We start from the raw sequence: 21,402 nt of genomic DNA on the forward strand, positions 1-21,402 counted from the left end.
ATTATATGCAAATAAGCTGGATGGCTGAGACAACCGGGCGTGCACAGTTTAAATTTCATCACTTGCGGTGCTAATGTCAGCTTGATGTATACCTAACTTCCTGTAGTGAGTAAATAGTGTAAACTGAACGGGTAGTTTTAATCTACTTATAAAAATATGGAGTTAAAGAATGTAACAGTTGCCGAATTACGAAAGAAGTTAATCCTATATCTTAACCCTCTTGATTTTTACCTATAGAGAGGTTTCAAGTCGACATCACGAGTGATGTCATGAGCATGTGCAATTGTCAGGCGCCATCTTTGTGGTTTGTTTACGTTTTATTTGTGTTTACGCGCACTTTAGCTGGAGTTCGTGTGTTGTTTATTCGTCGCGAATATCACTATGGTGAATTGTGTAATTGGGTGTAATGCTAGTTCACTCAAGAACAAAAGAACGTCATTTTTTAAAATTCCTGACATTATTTGTCATCGAGAACCTCAAACTGAGGAGTTTACACGATGAAGGCCATTTGCACGAGAATTAACCAGAAAATTTTCAATACGGATAAAGTGAATGTCAATACAAGAGTTCGTCAGAAACATTTCAGGTAAGCAATAACATTTTGATTATCTAATTATTTATTGATAACTAGTAAACTTTTGCATGAGTATCATGAAGTGTGTACAAATCCCTTTGCATAAATCCCTTCGTTAATACCGGCAAAATAAAAAATAATTTTAACAACCGCAGATTTTAGTTTGAATAGATAATGATTGCGTTCTACTTTTATTTTTCACCTTTCAGTTTGTTTTCTTAGTATCTGCTTGTAATAAATATACGGTAGAGTTAATAAAGTATTAAGCAAAGCTTAGCAGATGAAGAATTAGAAATGAATTGTGAACTAATTGTCCTTCAATCTAATTTACATAAATGTGTGTGTATTTTTTGAGATATAAACCAATAATTTCCATTGTTCATCTACAAACAGCTAAGTTAGATTATTTTGGTGAGCAACATTAAACATTTCTGTAAGATGTTACTTTTTACAATGATTTTTTTACATTAGTAACAAACAATCATTACATAGTAACCTTCAAGTCGTTCCTGACAAATTATTATTTATTATTTATATATAACATACCATAATGATATAAAGTATTATTATTAAAAAGAACTTATTATTGGAAAAGTTTTTTATCCCAAAGGAAAACCTTCCTCATTTTATGATGAGTCATCACCAGATTGTGNATCACCATACACAGACATAACAAGCACATTACTTTTAAAAAATATATAAAACCATGTAATGTCAATAAAGTAATAAATTTCCACTCCAGCACACCCATGTACATTAAAAAGAACATATTCATGATGTATATCAACAAAATCAAAACTCGTACTAGTAATATTACTAACCAAAACACCGAAATTGACCAAATTTACCGCATTTTTCAATTAAATAACTACCCCAACAGAATCATCTACCAATGGCTACACAACCCCCCTTCTCGTCAACCCAAACCAAAAACACAGGTAACTTACAAAAAGTTAGTTTATATCCCTACTATTTTTGAAAACATCCAAAAGATCTTAACACCATATAACATTATTTTAGCTCCCACACTAAACAATAAAATCAAAAATTCCTTAAAAATCAATGAACAAAGTAATAGTAACACAGACATTTTACTTAATAACAATCTAGTCTACAGCTTTGCCTGTACTTGTCATCCTAAATTCTATTACATAGGTGAAACCAGTAGAGTACTAAAAACCCGGATAAATGAACATATTAGAGCCATAAAATATAATTACATCAACTCTGCAGTTGCTACTCATTGCAACCAAACTGGCTGTGAAATCTCACCCGACAGCATCAAAATACTTAAAAGGGAAAAAAACATTTTTAAAAGGAAATTCTACGAACATATCGAAATTATTAAAACTAAAGAAACACACAGAATGAACTTAAATACTGGTACTGTCATAAATGACATCTGGCAGCCTTTCCTAAGATGCAAAGCCCATTAAAGTTGTCCTACCATCCTCCCACCTTAACCCCCACTGTGCAATTCCCACCAACCTCTGTATATGTTACAAGGATCCCTCACTTCTTTGTAACATCTTCCATCAGACCTGTCCTCTACACATCTCTTCTGTATTTGTCACATCCTACAGGTATTCCGTTAATTTTTCATAATTTACACCTTTTTAATATACACTTTTTTAGTTTTGTGCATACCACTTTTTATTTTAACACACATTATACTATCCTCAGGTGCATGTATATTGATCTGATAGCACTATTTGCTCATTCCTCCTCCCGTGTTTAAATATGTGTATATATATCTTATGTGTAATACCAGCTTAATGGTCACTATCTCAGGTAATTGTATTTTATCATATAAATCACTGTACGCGTATACTAATTTTTTAAATGAATTCTGTAAATTTTGATACCTGTAACCAATTTGATAATTATGTAATAATAATGGGACTGAAGAGGGGCATTAAGCCCGAAATGCATATCCGTCCAAGTCAATAAAGCAACCCTTTTTCCTCTTAAAGTGTTCCTGTATGATACGTTCTCAACAGCAACATTGTGCTAACCAAACACATATAATAGAGAACAACAAGCAACCTTGATTCAGTATTAAAGTTGTTTATTTGCAAAGTTTTAATTACAAACAAATATTTTCAACTAAAGCTACTAAAAATTCTAATATCCAGCAGAGAAGTTCGGAAGTGCTAATGATTTTACCCATGTTGAATGGTCATCATCAGGCAAACTAATCCCCCAGCTTCTGAAACAGGGATTATTGTGCATGTGTAAAGAGAGGTAGCATAAGAAGAGAGAAAAGGGAGGGGGAAGGATAGTAAGAATTTATAGTTCAAAGAAAGACTTCCACATTTTGGAGAAAGAGTCATTATTGCAAAAATTAATAGCTCTGTTATTGCAAGCAGGCCCGCCATAAGCAGGCGTGCAAGGCGTGCACCGCACACGGGCGGCACGTCCGGGGGGCGGCAAATCGAGCGATCGGTCACATAATAATTAGTCATTGTCATAATACCCACCCTACTTATAGCATAAGAAATGTCTTCGCATGGAGAAAAAAATCCGACTGGCGCGCAATTACTATATTCTTATTTATATTATAGCGTTAACAGCGCCTCTATTGGCATTTATCAGAATTAAGATGCAATGCGAAATGTCTATCGGCAGGTTGAACCATCTGGCAGGCACTCAAAAGCCAAGTACCAATAGTCGTGCTGTATGACAGAAGTTGACAGGTTTGGCGAAAATAGGGAATCCCTACAGAGCTTCCTTTTCAATTTGTACTTGTACGCATTCGAACAGTTCTATTGCATATCAAATTGTAATTATTTTGTTAACAATTCTTCTGACATGGGTCGAAGTATAATTAATGATATTTTAACTTGGTTAGGATTTAAATCTGAAGCTTAAAGACAATTCAAGTAGTGAAACAGACATTGACAGTATTGATTTGTTTAATGAAATCAATACTTTAAAGTTGCATTTTCCAGAAAACCAGTCTAATGATCCACAAACCCCATTACAATATCTTTTTACTAATGACTTAATTTCAACAGTTCCAAACACAGCAATAGCACTAAGAATATTACTTACATTGCTGGTTTTAGTTGCATTTGGTGAAAGGTCCTTTTCAAAGTTAAAAATTATAAAAAACTATTTAATTAATTAATTAATTTAAGATCAACAATGCACCAGCAAAGACTAAGTAATTTAGTTTATAGCTATAGTTTCAATTGAACATGAAATCTTAGACAGCTTGGATACAAGAAAATTGATGGCAGATTTCGCAAACATGAAGGCAAGAAGAGTTCAATTTCTGTAGATAAATATTTATATGGTTTTACACTTAAGTAAATAAAAATAAGTTAGTAATAATAAATAGTTCTTTTTGTAAAGTATTTCTTTTCTTTTTTCACATTTTTATGAGACAACACTAAAGAGCCTTTCTGGCAAGCTCAGCGCAGGTAGTCATAGTTAAACACGGGGTGGCATAATCGGTATTGCACACGGGCGTTCAAACAGCCAGCGGTGCCCCTGATTGCAAGTGGCCTTATAAATTTCCTCCTGCTCAAGCTGTTTGAGATAGAGTTGCCGGAAAGAACTATGTAAAAGGCGTGTATAGTTGATGTCTGGGTTGGAGGTGATGATAGCCAATGCTGTGTTGGCCAATCCTTTTCTGCTAGAAGTCTGATGTTCCTTGAGGTAGGTGTTTAATGGGTGTGTTCCTATGTATTCTAAGTGATGGCTGGATCTATGGTCAATGACAGGGATAGTATAGATACCTGGTTGAAGTTACATGTCCAAATGGTCTTTATCATTGCAAAGGAGGGAGGAAATTGAGGGACTTCTACAGAAGACTAAACAAAAGTTATTTTTCTTGGATATTTCCTTGTATAGGGGACTAGCTTCCTGTCGTAAGTGACAGTTTTATAAACTGTGTCCTGGGTTCAATTTTTCAGCAAGGTGGAAGCAGCTAGATTAGAAATGTGATGTGGAAAGTTTAGTATTAAAAGTCTATAGCAAATTTTTGTCGAATACCTGTAACATCAAAGAATTAAGAAATTGTTTCACTTTCCTGGAACAGTCATACTATAAACCCTTGAAGCATATTTTTACTAGATGGGTAAGCTTATATAAAGCTATTGATAGGTTACTGAAAAATTGGCCTTTATTTTATAAATCAGGAAGAAGAAGGTAATCCTGCAATCTGGACATTTGTGCAAGATCATGAAAATAGTATTAACAATGAAAAATCTGTACCAGAACTGATGTTATATTTCGTACATTCCTTTTTACATATTTTCCAAAAATATATATTAATTTTTGAAGGAGAATGTCATTGAATTACATACTGTTTTTACAGATCTTAGAAACAATATAGTGCAGAGAAAAGAACAGTGCTTTTACAGTTTTATAGTTAATTAGACTCTTTTGGATTTTCCAGAGAATAAGAAAAAAATATTCAAACAAGAAGCCGATAAGGTGTACTCACGAGCATTGAAATATTTAAATGACTGCTATGACTTCAAAAATGCATTTTTTATTTTAGTTCAAAAATTTAATTTAAAAAATAATGTTCCAACTATACAAGACTGCTGTGAACTTGATAAATATATAAACAAAATTGACTTCAAAGTAAAAGGTGACAATGTTTTNGATTTCAAAAATGCATTTTTTATTTTAGTTCAAAAATTTAATTTAAAAAATAATGTTCCAACTATACAAGACTGCTGTGAACTTGATAAATATATAAACAAAATTGACTTCAAAATAAAAGGTGACAATGTTTTTAATGAACTTTGCACAATAAAGGAAAGAGTAGGAAATTTGGAGGACAAGTTAAAAGCAGAATAAATAATTCACAATTATGGGTATTTATATTAAAAAAAGGAAATTTTCCAAACGTTCAGAAAATAATTGAATTTATATTTAGCATTCCAATTTCTAATGCATACATTGAAAGATGTTTCTCTTCAATGAATAACTTATGGCAGGATAAAAGAAACAGATTAACACTGGAGAATGTTAAAACTGAACTACTAATTTGCAGTAACATAAAAATTGAATGTAAAAATTTTTATGGAGAAATAAAAAAAAAAAAGAAAAACTTTTAGAAGCAGCTAGGAGCAACCAAAAATATGCTTTTAAGGCGGTAAATAAAAAAATAATGTAATACTGTATTTATATTTTGTGTAAATTTTCTCAATTATTTTCATATAGTTTATTATTATATGTCATCATTACTCATGTTAATTTTCAAATTTCTATATTTATATTATATATTGTATCAGATACATGTATCTTTTGTAATCTAATATTATTAATGTTGGTATGTATTGTTGTTTATTATTATTTCTTTTATGTAGTTTATTATTTTTGCAATTAATATCGATATCGGACTGTTATTAATTATTTTTGGATATGACACATGTGATTATTTTATGACTTTAATACATGTTTACCTTCTAATAGAAAAAAATATATATATTTATTTTCTGCTCACAGTAAAAAAAAAACCTAATGTTTTTTATTTCTAAGTATAACATCCTAATTTTAAAATTCCCGGGTCATCAATTTTGAAAAGGTGGCAACACTGTTAGAAATACGAAATAATCTAATAATCTTAATGTTTGTACTTATTTTTTCTTTGCACGCGCAACGCCGGGCTTACCTGCTAGTTACAATATATACCAATTGTATGTATTACGCATCGTTTTTATGTATAAAGTACACCAAATGCGAAATATATTTCTCGTTTTACTCACTGACCATAAAATACCTTTTGTCGTCATCCCATTTTTTACATACGGAATGCTAAACTATTTTAAATATAGCATTATGTTTTTAATTAAACAAAAAGTAGTAACTAGCAATTTTACTAATAACGAACGTTAGGCCAAGGTCGAAGAAAAATGTATAAATTTCACAAGGTATTATTATTCCTTCCGACGAGGTTTTTAGCGAGAACAATTACGATAAATGAAACAGTAATGATTTCTAAAAGTAGGCCGTTAATTAAAGAAGATGACTTGAAGATAATTTATAATGTATTATCATTCTTCTTAATTAATATCCTCGCGTTGGCCTCCTACCTCCTTAACTTGAAAGTCTCCAAAGTTTTAACCTCTTCTGTCGTCCAAAGCTGTTTACGTATTGGGGCGAATGTCAACTGGCAACGAACGAAGATTATTTTTCAAAAAAAAGTTGTGAAATCTCGAGCAGAATCTTTTAAATATAAATTTTAAAGCATTTGAAATAAGTTTTAATTTAGACCTCTTAACAGCTCCATATAAGATGGTATATGTTAATAAATGGTTACTTACGATGCCAAAAGCTTAAACTTATACCAGAAGTATTAGTAGAGGACAGCAATTAGTCGACGAAAAACTCAAAAGTAAATGAAACTTAATAATAATAGATGATGCTAAATGCAAAAAACAATCACCCACAAAGATATTTCGGGCTTCGTGTATCGATTACAAAACGTACGCCGAATTTGACTTTACCTTTATTTTATTAATTTATTATTATTATTAACTTATTTATTTATTTATTTTATTATTTTTTTTTTTCAAGTGCGGGNGGAGAAATAAAAAAAAAAAAGAAAAACTTTTAGAAGCAGCTAGGAGCAACCAAAAATACGCTTTTAAGGCAATAAATAAAGAATAATGTAATATTTATTTTTTTTGCAATTATTTTCATATAGTTTATTATTATATGTAACCATTAATGATGTTAGTTTTCAAATTTCTATATTTATATTACATATTGTATCAGATACAATGTATCTTTTGTTACTTATTATTTATTATTTTTGCAATTAATATCGACATCAAACTGTTATTAATTATTTTCGAATATGCCACATGTGATTATTGTATTACTTTAATAATATATCATGTACAGCACATGTCTACCTTCTAATAAAAAAATATTTATTTTCTACTCACAATAAAAAAAACCTAATTTTTTATTTCTAAGTATAACATCCTAATTTTAAAACGTCCCTTCCCTCATCACCTAGCCACCCCATCGTGGGCCTGGCTGAACCCATAATGGGCTTGCTTAAAGAGACTCTCTTAGTGCCCACATGGTGGAAAGAGTTAATAAAAAAACAAAGGCAGTGGGATCAGGGAGACTGTCCAGGTCAGCAATTTTGAACAGGTAGCAACACTAGGCAGGAGGCCCTGATTAACACTATATATGAACTTTCAATGCAAACTGGAAGTTATGTTGTTTCAATTCAAAATGTTTCTCCTGAAAACAATTAATAGATGATCAGCCCAGCTCTATTGTTAAAGGAAAAGTACGATGTACAGGAGCAAGACACTACTTACTTGAAGTGAACATATATTTTAAATTAAATAAATTAAAAATATGATTAAAAATTGCAGCCTGGCATTGTGAAGATGTCACAATAAATAATTGCTCATTTCATTTATACTTTATCCTGGTAAATATGCAAATTAGCACTCCATAAAAAAAAATGCATTAAACCCAATAATTGTGATATTTTTTGCTATTTGTATTCATATTTTAAAAGAATGAGTATTAAATTATTTAACAACAACAATAATAATAATAATAATTTTGACAAAACATGGTGGGAAAACCTTTTATTGCAAAGAAATTTGATAACAAATTTTGATTTTGAATTTTTATCTTAAAATTTTGTCAACAGATGGAAGCTAGAAATTTATTACATTTAGAAGAATGACAGCCACAGAAAATTTAAACCAAAGATTATGGAAAAGTTATGAGATTAGGCCTGTATCTCTGTAGGCCTGTTAAGGTCATTTCTCTATCTTGCATAAGTGCTACTCTGAGATGTTAATTATACTTAAATACTATTGCATGATATATTATACAGTAATTTCTATATATATGTACTGTACATACAGTATAGAAATTACACAGTTGATATATTTATATATGATAGTAATTGTAACTGTATTAATTCAATTTTTTTCATACTCACTCTTATTCACATATAAATATATTAGCTTTTCAAAATATAATCTAGGACCAGGGTTTACGAAAACATCGCATCATAACTTATGAGAATTGTTTGTTGTAAGTTGTGATATGACAAAATTTGATATTTAAAAAACTTGTCATAACTGAAAGAGTCATAAATAGATGTTGTTACATATGACATAGAGTGAGTTGCTGTAAGTCAAGACAATTCAAGCTGACCTATGAGTAGTTAGTTTTCTGGATTGACAAATTAAACAGTTCATCAAAAATGTATTGTTTACTTTGTCTGTTGATCAAAGACATTTTGTTAATGTAATTAATCTGCTGTTCTCGAGCATCAAAGGAAACTATTTTTAATGTAACTGAGGAACTGAAACCTCATTTGGAAAGATGTCCATGTATGGTGTACTATTCTCTTAATTAATCATGTTAAAATTATAAACAGAATTTTTATAATGAATTATATAAAAATTTTACTAACCATTTTTCNGTGCCGGACAGGTACCCACTGCCTCATCTACAAGATTTTGCTCAGAATTTATACAGGAAGACTATATTTTCCAAAATAGACCTAACGCGAGCATATCATCAGATCCCAGTCCACCCCGAAGACGTACCCAAGACTGCAATTACAACACCCTTCGGCCTTTATGAATTTTTATACATGCCGTTTGGGTTGTCCAATGCGGCACAAACTTTCCAGAGGTTTATGCACGAAGTCTTACATGGATTAGATTTTGTTTTTGTCTACATAGACGATATCCTGTTGGCAAGTAAGACAAAGGAGGAACATTACATGCATCTGGAAAAAGTACTCGGACGTTTATCAGAATATGATATCCGAATAAACCCAGATAAATGCATACTCGGTACAAATGAATTACCTTTCCTAGGTTATTTAGTCAACGCCAGCAGAATCAAACCTCTCCCCCAGAAAGTAGAAGCCGTCATAAAGATCGAGTGACCTAAAACAGTAAAGCAGCTCTGTAGGTTTTTAGACATGTTGAACTACTACCGCCATGATATCCCACACGTTGCGCAGGCTCAAGCCCTGCTTTGTGACTATTTGAAAGGTGCAAAACAATCCGACAATGCGGAAATTTCATGGACAGACGAAGCAAAAAAGGCATTTGAGGAATCCAAAACTCGATTAGCAAACGCAGCTCTACTAGCTCATCCAGCCCCGGACGCACATTTAGCGTTGCAGGTTGACGCATCAGAGTTCGCTCTGGGCGCCGCGCTGCATCAGATCACTAAAGCCGGCACAGAGCCGGTAGGTTTTTTTTTGCGCAAACTTACAGATACGGAGAAGAAATATTTGGCATACGATCGCAAACTGTTAGCCGCTTACTCTGCAATTAAGCATTTTCGTTTTATGGTGGAAGCTAGACCTTTCACGTTATATACAGATCACAAGCCATTGACCTTCGCTTTTCTCCAGAAAAGTGAAAAATGCTCCCCCAGACAATTACGTCAATTAGACTATATAGGCCAGTTCACCACTGACATTCGATACATAAAAGGAACTGATAATATTCCGGCCGATACACTTTCCAGAGTCGAATCTATCGTTTGCCCTTCTCCCATAAATTACAAATTAATTGCTGATGCACAAAAGACCGACCCAAACCTCCAATCACTTTTGGGAAATAGTTCGACCAGTCTACAGCTTAAAAAACTAATATTACCAGAAAATCAAGTAGAACTGTACTGNATAGATGAAACAGATATGGAAACCTTAGGGGTAGGAGGTTTCAATTAATTATATATGAACTTCCAATGCAATCTGAAAGTCGTGTTATTTCATTTCAAAAATTTTTCCTGAAAGATGTTAGATAGATGACCAGCATGACTCTATTGTTAAAGGAAAAGTATGATGTACAGGGACAAGTCACTACTAATTTCAGGTGGAGAGGATATATTTTAAATTAAATAAATTAAAAATATGATTAAATATTGCAGCCTGGCATTGTGACAATGTTGCAATAAATAATTGCTCGTTATTTTTCTTTTTTCAACTCTGTCTATTAACGACTGCATTTTGAAAGAAGTAAAATGACACCTCCATTTTCTCTCTTTCATTTTATCACCAAAACTCATGTCAGAGACAACTGTTTGAAGGTTCCTGAACTGTCTTCTTATTGAACAAAACAGTATACCCTCAAAATTGGATCAATGATATTTTATCATAAATAGTAAATCCAGTTATGCTGAGCTTTGTGAATTGCAGACAGAATATGTCATAAATTTGTCATATTTAACTAGGCTGTGAGAATATGACATTGTAACTAATGACACTTTTATAAATTCTGGCTTAGGACAATATATTAACTTTTCAAATACACTTTTAAATGTTAGTATACTAGGACTTGACTGGAAAAGTCCAAAAAGCGTAACAACTGATGGAAGAAGAAATTAGTATGGTCATAAGACTTGGTGTTTGTGGACTGATAAATGATGTGGTAATAAAAGAGAAGATACTCTGCCAGCAATGTTTCATTGTATTATTCATCAGTCAGTTTAGTCAGGGTCAGGTACTGAAAAGATTCATTGCATTACAGAAGAAAATTAAAAACTTCATAAAAGAGAAAAATAGATGTGACTTTATTGGTGGATATTATGAATGTGTTTAGTGAGCTTAACAAAAACTTCAAAAAAGGAAACTGCTACTGGATCTTTACATTGAATGAAAAGTGATTGAAATGAAATTAAAATTAACAAAACATATTCTGTATTTTAAGTCACATGTCCACATGAAAGACTGGAATAGAATCAGTAGAGTCAGGAATTTCATTGGACAATCAATCCAGTAAGGTAACACAAAACAAAACTGTCAAGAGGAGTTCTTCTTGGAAAGACTTTCTCTGGGACTGGCTCCTGTTTAAGTGTGTTATGTAAATAACAGCAGAAAATTCTACATGGTCACTTTGTTAATCAGATGTAAAACCAACTATCAATGTTCAATGGTTTGATCCACTGAGCCATTGGTACACATGAATCCAAGGCCAAAAGATAAATATTTGGAAGTTTTTTAACATTTTTAGGAGGAATTTTCATTAGGTGTTTCAGATTTTAAACATATGAGACATGACATTTACCTTTTCTAAACTCTAAAAAGTGGACGTAGATGAGATAGGTTGCGGCGACAAATCACAGACTGTTGAGATGGCGCCACTCCTCTACGAGTTTTCCGTGAATCCCGGATGGAAAAACGGGAACTGGGTTTTTCCCAGAGAGGATTCTGGGTATTGTCGCTTCTCCTTCTTGTCGGGTGATTGCTGCCATGAGCACGTGTAGCTCTCTTTCAAGTGTACTCGAGGATTGTTGTAAATAAATGTTGTTTTAGTTTAAAACGTGATCGTGGACTTAACTAATTCACGTTTACAGCCTTCTGATAAAGACAGTTTTTGTGGAGATGTAAATGGATGGAGAAAGACGGCCAGGTTTTGCCTAACTGACGGCGGCCATCCATTACCTCCAGTGGTGACCCGAACGTGATTCGATGTGAATTCGAACACCAAAGAAAGAACAAGACCTTTACTAGTTCTGCATTGTGTTCTAAACCCAATAATTGTGATATTTTTTGCTATTTGTATTCATATTTTAAAAGAATGAGTATTAAATTATTTAACAACAACAATAATAATAATAATAATTTNAGCAACGTCCAGTGAGTTAGTCTACGGACAGACAATACGTTTACCAGGTGAATTCTTCGATCCTACCCCAGCGGACATAAACACTGCAGATTTCATAAAGACACTAAAGTCTTTCTTCAAAAACTTAACACCAACGCCGGCAGCATCTTATGGGGAGCCCAAACTTTTTGTTCCCATGCATTTAAGAGACTGTAGCCACGTTTTTCTACGTTACGATGCTGTACGTGCCCCACTACGCCCTCCCTACGACAGACCATTCCCTGTAGTGGAAAAGAAAGACAAATTCTTCAAAATTAAAAAAAATAACAAAGAAGTGGTCGTCTCCATCAACAGACTGAAACCTGCCTTTATGCTCAAGGAGAAAGACTCAATCAGCCCTGCACAGCCAGTGATAGACCAACCCAGCAACAAGATGGCTGGGCATACTCACCAACCAGAACCCGCATATGAGACGAAGACCTCACGACATGGCCGCAAAATCAAACCCCCAGTGAGATTCATCGATCGCGGTCGCTAGGAGGGGGGTACTGCGGCGACAAATCACAGACTGGTGAGATGGCGCCACTCCTCTACAAGTTTTCCGTGAATCCCGGATGGAAAAACGGAAACTGGGTTTTTCCCAGAGAGGATTCTGGGTATTGTCGCTTCTCCTTCTTGTCGGGTGATTGCTGCCATGAGCACGTGTAGCTCTCTTTCAAGTGTACTCGAGGATTGTTGTAAATAAATGTTGTTTTAGTTTAAAACGTGATCGTGGACTTAACTAATTCACGTTTACAGCCTTCTGATAAAGACAGTCTTTGTGGAGATGTAAATGGATGGAGAAAGATGGCCAGGTTTTGCCTAACTGACGGCGGCCATCCATTACCTCCAAGATAATCTACACAAATGGAAATTGTTGATTTACATGCAACTGATGTTTTGAAACCACCAACCCTTTTATTCTTCCTTGCTTGAAAATTCTATGGTATAATGTTTGCAGTCAGCATGTTTATCTGCTTTGACAACACTTATGTGTAGTGTTGCCATCATTTCAAAATTGCTGACCTGGACAATAGGTTTGTTCCAATGCAAATCCCTGACTGGTTTGAATTATTTGAAACTGTATGAGGCATGTACAATGTAATTTTACAGCCAAAAACTAAACAATGCACATGCCAGTTTTAAACCAGTGCCAGACTTAATGCCAGACTTGACAAACCTAATATTTGCAACTTAGAATCAGTGCTGCCATTTCTAGGATAATTTCAACCTCTCAGGGTAATGTTTAGGGTAGTCTTATATTTAGGGTAAATCTGGGGTAACACTGTCCTTTGATCTGATGCTATTACCAAGTTTCAAAAAAAGTTCAGAAAAAATTTTAGTCTAAAACTGTTCTGTTTTCCCCTGTAATGGAGGGTTTTAAAATAGGACAACAGAAACTAAAGAAATAAACCAGATTAGTACTAGGTACACGGGTGTACACAATATTACATCCAAGTTGGATTTCGCATTTCTCAACCTTCATGCTATTGGGCCATTGGCATTCTCCATATCAGATGTAAATTAATACCTCTGATAAAGCCTAAAAATCTTAAGATATTTTAGTTATTAAGATTTTTAAAAACAATGAATTAAGAATTATTCTGATTATTAATTCACAATAGTAGTACAGGGATCTGCATCATAGAATTGTTTGCCTTATTTTCTGTTTTCTGAGCATGAGCTCAATGAGTTTTCTCAAGTTAGGGTAATCTAGGGTAAAACAAAGGTACCGTCAGGATAGTTTCACCAGAAGCAGACGGCAACATTAGTTAGAATTTTAAAAGTATATTTTCTGTCACTCTTATTATTATCTGGCCCGTTTCCTTGGCAAAGGGAATGGGCAATGCCATTGCTTGCTTAATGAATGGGACAACAGCGACCACATGCTGTTCCGCTGCCCTCTGTACGAGAACAAACGAAGACAACTGATACAAGCTGTGATTCAGGAGAATGAAGTGTGGCCATGTCCGGCAAGTTTTCTTCTCAGCAACAAAGACATTTTCATAAAATTCAATGACTTTATTCGCCAAATTAAGGTGCTCAGCTAACTGAGTGTGTGGAGGGCAACCTCTGTATCACATGGTCTCTTAGTGCCACAATTCTTCACTCAGGACTTCAGGCAGCCTTAGTTTTTGTTACTATTATCTGCAAGCCAATGTAGGGATCTGCTTTTATTCTGTACAGTTTTATTTTGGCTAATTGTAAAGGGCATATTCATGTTCTACCCGCCCTAAACTGTATTTTCTGTTTAATTGAATAAAATAAAAAACTCTTCAAACCTTTAACTGGAGTGCTTCTATTTTTAGAACTGCAGCATTGCGAACGTTTTCGTCGCCCCTCCTGGGCACTTCTTCAGGTTATAACGAATGGGCCTTTAATATTCAAATAAACATTCGATATGAATCTCTTCCGAATTCGGAATTCAGAAGAGATTCATATCGAATGTTTATTTGAATATTCTGATTGCAAGTACTGTAGTTGAACAGGGCAATTTAAGGATACTACTTTCTAATATTGAGCTGAATGTGGAAAAATTAATCTTGTCGCATCTGGCTCATCATTAATTATTTTTATATTAATTAATCAAGTACATTAAGATACTTTTAGACAATTTTGTATGTTTATAAAATAAATGTTTAAATTGAAAACATTTTCATTAAAATTTAATTTTCAGTGTATCATTTTTGACTGATTATGGGATCACTAATAAAATATATACACTAAAAAGAGATGGTAGTCTGAAAATGTTTGGAAAACACTGCTCTAAGTCTTTTATTTCATGCAGTTCCAAATACAGTAAATCAGCTGGTACTCAGGAAAGGAAAGAACATTCAGTATTTGGTATTTGACAACAGTAGCATCCAATAATGTCTCAAAAAACCTCATTATCAACTCAGCAGAACAGAAGCAAAGCTTTTCAAACATTGTGATTTTCCAAAGAAAGCATTTGGTGTATGCTGAAACATTGGAAGAGCTTTTCTTCTGTTCTGCTGAGTTGATGGTGAGATATATTGAAACATCATATCTGGGAGAGAAATCACACCTAACCAATGTTAAAAACATGTATTTATTAAAAATTGTGAATACTTTCAAAGACATACAGTCAAAAATTGAACACATTTTAAACCTAAGAATAGGACATAAATGCAATGTTTCTTTTTTAAATTAAATAAGGCACAAGGCTGGAATATCAAATATTTAATAAAAATTAGAACAGTCTAATAAAAATACATAATGTATGTGAAATTATCAACCAAGATGTAAATCTTCAAGTATAAAGATCTTAAGAGCATCTACAATGTGAATTGTTTAAATAACTCTATCCATAAATGCAGAAGGTAGGGGTAATTCAGATTGAAAATGACACAACATAAAGATTTTCCCATAAGGATAACATTCTTTTGCCATAGCATTGTCTTAGTAATCTAGTATTAGTCCAAAAGAGCATGCTCTAATACTCTTTGAAAGCTCAGTTGTGAGTTTATTATTGGCAATATTCTCTTGATGTTCTGTCACTTGAAATTGTAACATTCTAGACATGACTTCAATATGTTGTTCCTGAAACCAGCAACTGCAACAGAATTGCATAAATGGTATTGCTTGTGATGCTATCTATATCCACTGAAGAGGCCTTGCTACAGCCAGGGCAAAATGCATTTGGAGGTAATATTAAATAAATCTTGTTCCTTTATAGAAGAAAGTTGTAGTCTATAGTTTTTAATTAAGTCTCCACGAAAATCTGTAAAGACCGAGAAGGATATTTTCTCGTGGTTGTTTTTTAGGAAGTTTTTTAACTTTTACCTTTTTTAAAATATAACCTTTTAAATTATAAAGAAGTGCTTTTTAGCAGTTTCCATGCTTATAATTGACAAAACAATTTTTACTTCATGCTGGGTTTGTTATATGGGAGAGAAATAACACTTAACCAATGTTAAAAACATGTATTTATTAAAAATTGCAAGTACTTTTGAAGACATATATCCTTCATCATCGGGCAAAAATCAAACAGAAATTTTAAATTTAAGTATATAACATAAATGCAATGTTTCAATACAATTTTTATTCAATATTTGATATTCCAGTCTTGTGCCTTTATTTAATTTAAAAAAGAAATATTCATTTATGTTCTTTTCTTAAGTTTAAAATTTGTGTTCAATTTTTGCCTGATGACAAAGGCTATATGCTTTTGAAAGTACTTGCAATTTTTAATAAATATGTGTTTTTAATGTTGGTTAGGTGTGATTTCACTTTCATATAACAATTCTAGCATAAACTGAAAATTATTTTTGTCAATTATAAACATCATATCATTATCCAGTTCTGAATCTGAAGAGTTTTTTATAATAACATTCAAATAATTATTCAGAATTTGGCCAAAAAACCTACTTAGTTCATCCCTATTTAATATGAATAAATTTCTTCCACATTTTTTTTAAATGCATATTTATTAACTCCATATTCTATCTGTTTTTGAAATAAATAATTTTCATTAATTTGGATGGGTAAGTAATGGTATAAATTCAGTTTGCAGGTTTTCAGTGATTTTTGCACTTCCCAGTCAACCACCAACTCAAAGGTTACCATGACTCTAATAAAAGATAATTAGAAAATGGTAAATTCTAATGTTTTTTAATTATATCTTAAAATTTTAGTAAAGTCTAAATTCACAAATTTTGATTGAGCTTTGAATACAAGTATTTCAGAGAACTGTTAACTTAGGCTGTTATGATTGACATCATGGAAGTACAATACTTTATTACTCGTGCATTATTATAAACAAATGTGTTTTTGAGTCATCTGATACATTTTACTCTTACTACATATTGTTTTCATAATGTATTGAATTATTAATATTTACACAACTTTAGAATGTGTTCTTGTATTAAATATTTACATTTGTACATATCAAGAATTAAAATTAAATTCAATATTTATTTTATAGTATGTGAATATTGTGTCCATCAAGAATGTCAAGATTTTGGAGTGGCAGACTGCAAAGAATGTGCTACTTATGTACCAAGTCAAGATCAAGTAAAAAAATTTTTATTTTAAACAGTTCTTTTAATAAATTTTGATAATATTCATTATTAATAAATCTTATATAGCTTAGAAATGCATTTTGTTAGTGAAGTTGTAATATTTAGGTAAAGCAAAACTCTAATTTGTTTCACATTTTAGTTTTGTAAATAAATATCTTAATTACTTACCAATAATTTCCTATATGAATCTGTGTACATAGGAAAAAGAATATATCATATTTCATTGAAACTTTGATAATTTTATTACTTGATATAGTATACCTCATAGTTTAACATGAAAATTAGTATATGCTAGTTTTGAAGTTTGACAAAGAAATGAGTAATAACAGTTTTTGGTAAAATCAAAAAAAATATGAAACTCTGAACAGAATTTAGTCAATGCTTTATCACATCTCAAATGATTCCTGTATCACAGTACTAAAACCTTTAAAAATGCACCATAATTTTAATTTTCAAGCATTTTTGGTTGTTTAAATGAACATTTCTCAAACTGTGGGTTATGCTAAAGTTTTAACAGGTTGCAAAATGATACTACTTTCCGCAGAAATACAGGTGGCCCTCGACTTTCGCACATAATTGGTTCCTGAAAGTGTGTGTGAATGTTGAATGTTTGAAAGTAGAGGGATGTAAAAAAAATATGCACCAAAAACTGAAATATTTATTCCTTAATTTTACTCTTATTTTTAAAAATTGCATATATCATAGATCTGTTTACATCATATGAACGTCCGATTGAAGCAAAAGATTCACTGTTTTCAGAAAGTTTAATTATTTCCATCTTTGTCTCAATTGTACGAAGTTTATGAGTCCTTAATTTCTTTTTGTTCGTATCAACACTGCAGTTTCTCCATTTCTCACTCATGATTATCAATTTATAAGGATGAAATATTTAAACATAAACAAATAAATTGGCAAAACACACAACATGTTGACGCACGCCCTAATGCAAGACTGAAACTGTTTTGATATCTTGCTTGGAATAACACACTAGTGATTAGGATTACGAGAAGTCCACTATTGTAGGAAGTAATGTGTGTCCGAGAACATAGAGCGAGCTACCGCACTTTGTAGTGTATGAGCATTCTGCATGAAATGAAATTTTTCATTATCGACAAAAATATTTAAAAAGTTGAATTTTTAAAAATGTGCAAAATAGCAAATTGTGCAAAAATAGAATGTGTGAAAGTTGAGGGCTGCCTGTACTTGTAATACTTGTATTACTGAAATATTCTTTAAAAACCAAGAACAATAGATGCATCTGTTAAATACTGAAAATTTTTAACTTTTTTCTTCTAGTTATTGTTGTTTAGTAATCAAGTTAACATTATAGCATATGTCTATGTGAGAATCGGGGTTTAAGCATCTAAGTCTAAACCGTTTTTCGACAACGGGGAGGTGAGTCCCGCTCACTGGGTCAGTGGATGGCAATTTAGGAGGGCGAAAATCGAGTGGGAGGTCACGGATAAGTCGATAAGGTGTTGACAGAGTACGAGTAAACACACATGATTAAGATATAATATAAATTTAATTGGTATACACAATATAAAAAAAATTACAAATAATAAGAATAATAATAATAATGATATCAAACCGAAATTATAATAGTAGGTTAGTCGAATTATATCTCAGGTATTTTGATTGAGGATAATCTCTGATCCTCCTTAATATTATTTTCAGAATTAGCCCTAGTCCACCTGAGAGGAAAGAGAGAGTTCTACTTACTAATTTGTAGCTTGTAGAATCTAACCGTGTCGTCCGTCTTTGGCGGTCAGTGATGAGGACAGTTAATCCTTGCTTTCAGCTATCTTGGGAGGCCACACCGATAACGGGCCGTGAGCCCTCTTTATACCAAATTTGAGGGGGTGAGAACTATGACATTACTAATGATTTATCCACACACCTGTTAGTGTGTTGATATTTGGATCTAGCTAGTTCGGACAACTGACATAGAGAAGTTTGTTCAATTTATTGATATTGGTGTCAAGATGATATGATTTTTTGATATAAATTTCTATAGATTTGATGGCTCTCATCCATAAATTAACACTCAGCTGACAATAATTTCTTTAACCTGGTCAACTATCTAGTTATTGTTTATATCAAACGTCGTGTTTGACTACGAATGAGACGATTTATTGCCGTAACCACATGTTACGTACAACCAAAGAGGTGATAAGAAACATCTCTTATTCCTGTCTTGTTGATATTAACATCAATAGAATTACCTTTAAACAAATGGAGGAGATTTCGTTTATTGATAATTTAACATTCCCCCCCCTTTTTTTTTTCTTATTCGAGGAGAGCATCTCGGTCATTGACTGCAGATGTTCTCCTTTTTCCCTTTTCAGAGAAAATTCTTAGGATTACTGTTTTAAAACAGAAAAAAGGGTTTCAGATCTTCACATGTATATGAAATTGATTTCTCTTCTATTTTGAATAAGTTATATGTAAGGTCATAGTCAGAATGCCATTTGTAATATATGTTAATGATTTAAATAAATATTGAATGTAATTGTGTTGGTGCTGAGGTGGCAACATAGGTTGAGAGGGTTGAAGAAAGGACATGGAAAAAAAGGGCAGCAATGTTGTAGCTTGAGGGAACCAGCTGGATGTAGAAGTGTTTAGTTGTATTAATAAAGAGTTATCTATATATATATAAAAATGAATATATGTCTGTCTGTCTGTATGTCCTTCATGCATTACCACACCATTTATCCGATTGCTATGAAACTTTGTGAAGTTGTTTAATATACTCCTGCGAAGGTTTCTGGCATAGTATGATTGCCATGAAACTTTGGGAAGTTTTTTAATACACTCTCGCGAAGGTTTCTGGCATAGTACATTTATCCTACGATAGATGGCGCGCGTTTATATGAGCATATCACTGTGTGTTCGATCGATTTTAAATTGTGAAGACCATTTCCCCCTGCAAAAAATATTTCTATATATGCATTTGTGAACTGTTATTTATGATAATTGTAATAATTTTTGTTTAATCATTTTATTTCAATTTTTTTTGCTAATTATGTACTCGCTTGAACTTCGTTAAAACCTTAACTGTACCCCAAACAACTACCGAAGTTGTAGGATGAAATTCGATTTTTTTTTTATCAATTTTATTTTACTGATCTAGGTATCCTCCTTTTCCAAATTTTAATATCAACTCAAAATAATTTAAAAAGACAAATTACAATAAAACAGTTTATTATCCAACTAACAGAAATTTCACAGCATTCCAAGGAAGAGAGGAAGGAGCAATTAAATAATTAAAATTATAAAGGATTAAAAAATATATATATGAATGGGGAATATTGCACTTCTGACAATTGCTGCAACTGTGTGGGTTAGATTTGGAGAATCCGTGCTTCTCGCATGGACAACTGTATGTGGCCAGCTCATGCGTCGGAAAACCTTCTGATATATTTGTATACGCACCAGACAGAAAAACAAAAAATATCGTGTATCCACAAGCACTCCAATAAATAAATAGTATTGAAACGACACTTTGAAATGTTTTCCTGATGAAAATGAATAATAATAATAATAAGTTTCAATAAAAATGATAAAATGTAAATTGAATTTTATCATAACGAGTTTGCTTGAATTTCCTTTCTTCTGAGATCGCAGCAATGCATGACTGGTATATATATATATATATATATACTAGTGTATATATATCCTATGCCAGTTGAATATTCACTTCGGAACCACCATCCTGGCCGCCAAGGTAGTCCCATTCTAGTTTAAATTTTTTGGACAGTTGGCACATAGATGGTCCCTACTTCTGCAGGCGAAACATCTTCTACCCCGACCAGGTATGACGTTGGCCTTAGTTGGGTTGCGTTCATCCTGCCCACCAGTTAAACCCAAGACAGCCTGAGACAGCTGTATATACGTTCTTCTCCAACTTAGCTAAACGAGTCGCGACTTCTGATCTGGCTATGTTACTGTTATCGGGAGAGGTTGATTCCTTGTGAGGTGGTACAACAACACCGCCTACCTGAACTTCTTTGAGCCCGCAGGCTTGCTCGATTTTTGCCAATTTCTCAGCTAATTCGACCGCCTCATCAAATGATTTTGGTTTGCGCTCTAACAGTTTCATTCTTAAGTCTGGGTTTATCCCTCGGATGAATTGATTGCTTAACATCGCACTTCTCAATGTGGCCATGTG

General features: G+C 32.8%; 1 protein-coding gene across 3 annotated transcripts in view; it reads left to right on the forward strand.

The window, feature by feature from the left end:
• The window catches only part of LOC111626132 (diacylglycerol kinase theta-like), a 217,095-nt gene that overhangs the window by 89,847 nt on the left and 105,846 nt on the right, over positions 1-21,402 (forward strand). For all 3 annotated transcript variants that reach the window (XM_023369430.1, XM_023369429.1, XM_023369431.1), the window contains exon 4: positions 17,135-17,223. In XM_023369430.1, the coding sequence (XP_023225198.1) occupies positions 17,135-17,223 (89 nt within the window). The remainder of the gene's footprint in view (positions 1-17,134; positions 17,224-21,402) is intronic.

Source organism: Centruroides sculpturatus, unplaced genomic scaffold (genome assembly GCF_000671375.1).
Source record: "Centruroides sculpturatus isolate CEXI.00-Female unplaced genomic scaffold, Cexi_2.0 scaffold305, whole genome shotgun sequence".
NCBI lineage: Eukaryota > Metazoa > Arthropoda > Arachnida > Scorpiones > Buthidae > Centruroides > Centruroides sculpturatus.